An 8,468-nucleotide genomic window follows, 5' to 3' on the forward strand; every position below is an offset into this window, starting at 1 on the left:
TAAATCTTCCAATCCATTTCTCGAAGTCTTCGCTCGACTTTCACATCTAAGTTGGTATGCACTTCAGAGTGCGGAGGTGATCGTCAGTCGGGGTTTGAATCATGCCCCGATAGAGAACTCGGAGACCGCTATCTCCTCAGTTCTCGGGTCTGATCCACCGCCATTCGCTGGGCTGGAGGGATTTGGGTTTGAGTCACCGACCGAGGTGCCGGCAGAGGTTGAATCGCTGCCTGAACGACAGTCGTGAGTTGCTGCACCTGTTGAAAAAATAGATTGAACTGCTCCACGATCACCACTGCGGGTTGCTATGCCAGCATAGAAACTTCCACCATCGGAGGTGCAGGGGCAGAATGATTTATTTCATTCTGTACCTGTTGAGAAGTGGAGGCGTTGGTTCGTCGAGATGATGTTTTGCGTGGAGCCATCATTGAAAATTTTTTATTTGTCTGCTTCTTCTATAGGACCAGAGATTCGGTCTTTCCTCTATTTGTTGTGGCTGGTTTCTGATTAACGCCGAAAAATAAGGAAACACAGCATTGGAACAACTTACAAAAAAATTTGAGCCGAAATATGATGTTCCGGCGAGGATCCTTCGAAGCTCAAGTCAAAATACGCAAATAGAGAAGTAGAGTTTTGAGCTTAATAAAAATAGATTACTTATCTGGATCCTCAGGGTTTGGATATTTATAGAGAAAATGGCTGTGTAACCATTTTTGGAAGATTGGCCGACCGAATCTAGCATAATAATTTTGTCACGATTCTTCGAATCAGGCTATTATACTGGTGAGATTCCCGAGATCAGACGGATATTCCGACATGATTTTTCGAATCAAGCGGTTACGCTCAAATAAGAATGACAGCTATGGCCAGTTAGTGCCTGTCTTTTATACCTAGGTCTGGTTGATCTGCTTCCAAAGAAAGATCAGAGAGTGTGGCATGCCAAGTAAGAATTAGGACTGATAGCTTTCCAATCAAGGCTCGATTAGACGGGTTGATTCGAAAGTCCAACTAACCTACAGTTGTTATGCTGACCAGAGGTATCCCATTATGCCAGCCAAATAAGGATCAGATGTGTCTAGAGGTCGACCAGTTGATCCTCCAACCGAAGGTCGGAGCAGACATTCGGATTCGACCCAACTATGAGTTGGGCTGACCACAACAATCAGATCGCCTGAGGGATGCCGATATGGACTTGATAGATCATAATGGGCTTAAGTCTCCATACATCACCGATCCATTCCAAATTACTTCTAACAACCCCTATTTTTCAAATCACCATTTAAGAGAAATCCATCCTTAAGGATAGGTATCCAAAATTACTCCAACATGGTGATCTTGAGATAAAACTTTAGGAAAATTTTATCCCTTGATTTAATAGTTGAGTATTGGCCAAATGCCTGCATGTTATACAGAAAAAAGTACCACTCGGGAAAGAGCAGTCCAGGAAAGAGCACTTGTGAAGAAGTATCATCCGTGAAGGATTTGGATTGTCATCTTGTTTCCTTTCTATTTTTTTCTCTTTTATTTTTATCTATAGTGATTTTTTGATTGTAAGGTATTAATTTTCTTATTTTCTGATTTCTTATGTTTAATTGGATCTTCCTTATTTTTTGAATATTGATATCTACGTAGAAAATCATGCTTTTTTTCATCCTGTGGATTTTTATTTTTATATTTGAGATGCTTAGATTTTTTTTTATAACTTTGTCTTATAGGTCTATTTATTTCATAAGATGTTTGATTAGAATTCTATGAGCATAAATTTCTTAGAACTCTGTCTGTGCCCTCAATGTTGAATTCAACTTTATCTTCCTTTTGAAATTGTAAGTTGCACATATTCCAGCTGGCCATAAATTCAAAGAGTTCATAAAGAGTAATGGGCCAGTAGACTGGTTGGCCAGAAAAGCTAGTATCATCAAAGAATACAAGCTTCGGATAGCTGATTTGTTTTGTGACCAAACTGATTCCCATACCACCATCCCCTCCTTCCCTCCAAACGAAAAAAAAAAAGGACAGTGAATAGCTTCAAACAAAAGTGCAATGGTGCCGTAGTTCAATTTATGCATATATCATATTTTTGTATGGTATATAAAAAATCGAAATATTTTTCCTCAATCTAATATCAAATATTTTTACTTCTATTCTTTTTTTTTTTATGGTCAGATTTTTTTTTTCTCATTCTTCTACTAATAATAGAACAACAAGAAAATTGTGTACCTAAAGAAGAAATATTCTATGAATTTACATGAAAAAACTATTTAAAAAAATTGCTAGTTTTCCTCTACATATCATGATTGATTTATCTTGACGTATGTCATCATTGATTTATCTTGACAAATTTGTTCACCACTTTTGAAAAATACTAATAACAAAATAATGACTAAATTTATGATACAAATTTATCTAAAAGTTGGCTAGAAAATAGTTGAGAGCCTTTTCTTTCTCTTTCTAAGTTAATAATAAAGCCTTTATCTTGGAGGAGCTAACGATGACTCTCATCACAAAGTACTGATTTGCTTAATTACTTTATTTATTTGAATACAACCATTATAAGAATCAGCATGCTTATTTAATTTATAGGAATTAGAATATATAAAAAAATCATTCTTGCCTATGTTAGAGGTATTTTTGATATTATATGGTTAATGATTTTGTATTCTCATCTTATTTTTTTTTCTAATTGTAGTGATTTCTTGATTGCGAGATATTGATTTCTTTACTTATGTTGATTTATTATGTTTAATTGGATTTCTCTTGTTTACTGAATATTGATATCTATATAGAAAATTATAAATTTTTTTTTGTCACATAGATTTGTCTATATAGTTGAGCTGCCTAGATTTTGAGATCCATAGATTTTCTTATACAGCTTTGCCTTATAGATCTATCTATTTCCTAAAATATTTGATTAAAATTCTATGAGCACAAATTTCTTGGAACTATATCTATGCACTGAGTGTTGGATTCAACTTTGTTTTCCTTTTGAAATACCAAGTTGCACATATTTAGGCTAGTCATAAATTCAGAGAGTTTATAAAGAGTAATGGACCAGCAGACTTGGTTGGCCAAAAAGGCTAGTATTACAAAAGAATATAGACTTTGGGTGGTTGATTTGTTTCGTGACCTAATTGATTACCATACCTAACATCCCCACCTCCAAACAAAAATAAAAACAAAAAAAAAAGAAAAGAAAAGATAGAGAATAGCTACAAGAAAAAGGAAGTACAATTGTACTTTAGTTCAATTTACGCGTTTGTCATGTTTTTGTATAGTACGTAAAGTAATCAATATATTTTTTCTCTATCTAATGTCAAATATTTTTACTTCTATTTTTTTTTTTGATAGAATTTTTTTCTCATTCTTCTAATAACAATAAAATAGCAAGTAACCTGTGCACCAAAGAAGAAATATTTTATAAATTTTATATAGAAGAATCATTTAGAAAAATTTCTAGCTTCTCTATCGTTAATTTATTTTGACATAATACATCATTGATTTATCTTGATACAACTGTTCACCACTTTATGAAAATAACAACAATAAAATAAATGGTTAAATGTATGATACAAATTTATTTAACATTGGCTATAAAAGAGTTGAGAACATTTTTTTTTATAAGTTAATAATAAATTATTTATTTTTAAGAAATTAATGATGATTCTCATCACAAAATGGTGATTTGCTTAATTATTTGATTTATTTAAATATAACTGTTATAACAGTCAGTATATTTGCTTAATTTATGAGAACTAAAATATATAAAAAAAAAATTGACATACATTAAGGTTATTTTTGATATTATATATTTAATGATCATAATTTTTTACAAAATACAAAATAAATTATTCATAAATATTAAAAAAAAATTATTACTAAATCATAACATATCAAATATGATGATTTTAAATTACTAATGATCAAACTATCTCAGAAAGATTACTAATGATCTTAAATTATCAAGATGATCCCATTTAAATCATTAAACAATCTGTAATATATTTTTTTAAAAAAAATCTAAACAAGTATTATTAAAATAAATTTATTTAATTTATTTTCATATATCATTATTTTATTTATATATATATATATTATTTTTATTTATAAATAAAAATCTTTTAGATAATATTTAAAATAAAAATTTAATAAATTAATTTTATTTTCATGTGGAACTCAAAGTTGTGCCCACATTTACTAGTAGTTAAAATTAATAAATAAATAAATCCAATCCTTCAGCCAGTGACCCATACTTGTTGTCCTCTCACGTGCCAGGCCTTTGTTTACGTTTCCACATTTGGTAACATTTTATTGGCCCACCAATCCTTTCGAATTCCACCCCACATCACACAAATCTAGACCTTCGATAAAAGGACACGCACACCGCCTTGGACTCCTCCCCGCACCCACCTCCTTCATTCCCCTCATAAAAGATAAGAAAAGAAGAGAGAAAAAGAGAAAAGTCGTTGGGACTCCCTAGCAAAAGGGTGCGAGAGAAAGAATGGCGGTGGCGGAGCTGTGGGAGACTTTGAAGCACTCGATCGAGGCCTACACAGGGCTGTCCCCGGCGACCTTCTTCACCGTGCTGGCCCTGGCCGCCGCCTTCTACCACGTCGTCTCCGGCTTCCTCCAGCCTCCTCCCGCCCCGAGGAAGCGCGAGGTCGAGTTCGAGGAGGTCGAGCCCCTTCCGCCCCCCGTGCAGCTCGGCGAGATCGCCGAGGAGGAGCTCAAGGCCTACGACGGCTCCGATCCTAAGAAGCCTCTCCTTATGGCCATCAAGGGCCAGATCTACGACGTAACCCAGAGCAGGTTGATCACCCACTCTCTTTATCTCTCTTTTCACCTTCCTTCTTTTCTTTTGATCCGATTTGATGGTTTGATCGGCTCTCTTTTGTTTTAGGTTGGGAATCTGGTGCTGATGCGTGCTTTTTTACCTTTTTTTTCGTGAAAATCTGATCCAGTAACTTTTGGGTTTTAGATTTTAGGGATTCTAGGGTTTCGTACTAATTCTCTCTAATTTTAATTGTTTCTACCCTGTAATTCGTGTGGGCTTTCTATGCTGATTCGTCTGTTCAGTCTTATCGGATAAGGAAGATAATAGCAGGCAATAGCTGTCGGTCACCATATGTGGTTTTCCATTCGTTTTCCTTGAGCTACATGGAATTTCCTTTAACTGGTCGTGGATGATTTGTTTTCTCATTATATGATGTATTTATGCATCCATTATTAGATTTTTTTTTTTTTTGTGAATTATAAGAAGTTATATTTTGTAAGATGCTTCATGGTTGCTGCTTACGATTTAGTAGAATTTCGGGCTTCTGTTCTATCCTGTGGGTTCCGAAAGACTACAGCAAGGTCCGCAGAACCACTTCGTTCAGGACGAGTATTTGCTTGTTGTTCTGGTATTTATGCTGTGGATTTAATGAATTTGATGGTTTGATTTTTCTATGTGATGGTCCTTAATTTGATTCACATAGATTATATTCTTGCTTCTGTTTCCATCCCTTCAGAACTGATAAGAGGTTTAGGTTATGGGTTCATGGATGCGGTGCTTATCTTATATAATTTTTAGTGCCAGAATCTTTGGTTGCTGCTGGTTTTATTAGCAGTAGCGGTCCTAAAAAATTGGATGGTCCGATCTATAGCTGATGTTTACCAGAGCCAGTTGTTTACTATATCCCATGCTTCCTTTCAATATCTGCTGCCCTTGTTGACTATTTAGCCGCCCAATTCTTAGGTGAATGGTTTTAGTAATTATTGTTTGCAAACAGGGTTCCATCCTTTAGGTCTTCTTCTTTTTTTTCCCCCTGATGATAGGGGACCGAATAATAATAAATATGAAAGAACACGTATGGTGCACGCAATTGGCTGAATTCCTCAATGCAGTATTATCATACCAGGATCATTTCGTGTTGCAGTGTCTGTACCTTGATTTTTGTAATATTTAAAAACTGTGCTCATTTAATATACTTTGGATCTTCTTCAACCAAGCCTCACATCTGGCTGAGATCTTTGTCTGTGTTGATACCGGGCAATATTTGATATGAGAGAAAAAAATCTCAAGCTTGTATTATCTTGGCTGTTATAAAATTTATATCTGAGATATTGATGGATGCGATAACAATCTGTCAGTCCATATTTTCTAATCACATTTTTGTTACTTCTTTAAATAGGCATTTTTGTTACTTCTTTAAATAGTTGCTGATTCTGGATTTACCATATTGGTGGTATTTCAATATCTCGATACTGATATACCAGCAGGGATCTCAGAAAATCTTGGACTTTCCAAATTTTCCATCTCCCGTGTCCACTGACAGTAACTGAGATTGAAGAGGTCCATCTTTAGTCTCAGTGACTCACCAAGATGACCAATATGTCAGCCTTTTGGAATCCTGACTTTTAACATACCATTTCATTATATTTTTTGATTGGATTTACTAGAGGTTAGTGCACATTGATGTATCTGATGTATCTCTTGATCACTTGTTTGATTCAAGCAAACTACCTCTATCTTGATGGAATTACTCAAGTCATGACTTTTATAATTTGCACTTGCAGTAAATTTATTCTCTTATTTATTAAAAAAATTCTTGAATTATTTTCAATTTTTCAACTAATTCTATGATTTATTCTCCATCAGCTAGTCAATCCAAGAGTTTTTCAAATATTTTTAAGTTCGCAATGGATTCTTTGATTTATTCAAGACATATTGACAACTAATTTAAGAAATTTCTATGCATTAAAACCTATCGATACCATGTTTTTTGTTGTTGTATTGTTTTCTGCTGCCAATTCTTATTTTGTTTTTCCTTATATCTGTTTTAAGCAAACAAATGGACCTTTTTAAATATTTCTAATTGTTAGTTTTTGAACTCTTTCCATATTTTTGATGAAATTGCCAGATTCTTTTTCAAATTTCAAATATCTAACTATGCTAATTCCTGATTGCTGAACGTGTGACTGTTTCACGAACTGGTTTAAGTAGCCTAATCCTGATGATTACAATCCAGATTTCTTAATTTAGGATCTATCGAAGTTATGACATAATAAACCTTCTATGCCTACTTTGTCTATGTTAGGAAATATTTCAAGATTTTTTGTCTAGCTGGTGATTTGGATCTTACACGGTCCATCAGTTTTTCAGATAAATCCATTTTGAGTGACCACCTGCTCTAGTTGGCGGAATCTTTGTCAATTTTGTTCAGAATTTCTTCTCTACCAGCTTGAATGATTTGAACCTAAGCAATTAAATTTCTTGCATGTTGCTGTGCTACTAAATGTGAACGTCTTGTCCTGTACACTAGATTAAAAAATTTTGTATGATTACTTGGAGATCCGTAGTGTTTGAAATCTTCTTCATATTTTCATGTTTCTCTATACAGGATGTTTTATGGACCTGGGGGCCCATACGCATTGTTTGCTGGTAAAGACGCTAGTCGGGCACTGGCAAAAATGTCCTTTGAACCAAAGGATTTGACTGGTGATATTTCTGGCCTTGGTCCTTTTGAGCTTGAGGCGTTGCAGGACTGGGAGTACAAGTTCATGAGCAAATATGTGAAGGTGGGGACGGTTAAGAAAACTGTGCCTGTGGAAGATGCATCCGCAGGCAGTGCCTCCGGAACAACAGAGAGAGCTGCTGATACCACCGACAGCAGCCCTGCAGATAGTCAAGTAGGCCATACTGCAGAATCCAAGGAGACTGATCAAGCAGACCATGGCGCTAAATCAGAGCATATAGCAGAATCAAACGAAGATGGTCCAGCAGGTCATGGTAATGAGGGAGAGCATAAGGCAGAATCGAAGGTCGGCGGTCCTGCCGAATATGGTGATGAAGCTGATGCTGTCGATCATGGAGCAGATCTAAAGGAAGTCGGTGCAGGTGAAGGAACCAAAGAATAGTTCAAATTACAGCATGATAGGGGCTTCGCTTGTAGAAAAACCTATAAGATATAAAGAACTTTGAGGAATGTTCTCTTTTCAGATGAGGGGAGGGGCGTTCTTTCCCGTTATGTTTGTATGACAGGTTAATAAGCGCATCCTGGTGAGACTTAAAATGGTTATCTTGTTGTTGCATCCTCTGATGTACTGGATTGCCCTATAATTTCTGTTTATCAACAGTTTTATTGCAGAGAGAATTGCTATGCTAGACTGGGAATAAGTCTTGCTCTCTTGACTTCCTGGGGCAGATATTGGAGAATAGTCTTAGGTGTCATGCTCCATAGATCTCTGCTATAATCTAGGATGTGAATTTAGATTTCTGCTATAATCTAGGATGTGGATTTAACCATAGTAACGTTTGTCCAACATTTATTGACATTTTAAAAGATGTCTGGTGATCGAGGAAAACAGGGAAATCTCAGTAGTCGGAATCTCTATGCTTATTTCGTAGTGGATTTGAACCGCGGAGCCTCTGGCCCTGTTTGCTTGATTGATCGGCAATCAGTTTTGGGTTCGTGAGGGAGAGGGTTTTTCCC

General features: G+C 35.4%; 1 protein-coding gene across 1 annotated transcript; it reads left to right on the forward strand.

Moving 5' to 3' along the window:
* Nucleotides 1-4,409: 4,409 nt before the first annotated feature.
* LOC105042870 (membrane steroid-binding protein 1) lies at nucleotides 4,410-8,067 on the forward strand. The gene is made up of 2 exons (XM_010920216.2): nucleotides 4,410-4,803; nucleotides 7,377-8,067. Exons 1-2 carry the CDS (start codon nucleotides 4,496-4,498, stop codon nucleotides 7,891-7,893), a joined length of 825 nt encoding a protein of 274 aa, XP_010918518.1. The 5' UTR covers nucleotides 4,410-4,495; the 3' UTR covers nucleotides 7,894-8,067.
* The last annotated feature ends 401 nt before the right edge of the window (nucleotides 8,068-8,468 follow it).

Source organism: Elaeis guineensis, chromosome 4 (genome assembly GCF_000442705.2).
Source record: "Elaeis guineensis isolate ETL-2024a chromosome 4, EG11, whole genome shotgun sequence".
In the NCBI taxonomy this organism is placed as follows: domain Eukaryota; kingdom Viridiplantae; phylum Streptophyta; class Magnoliopsida; order Arecales; family Arecaceae; genus Elaeis; species Elaeis guineensis.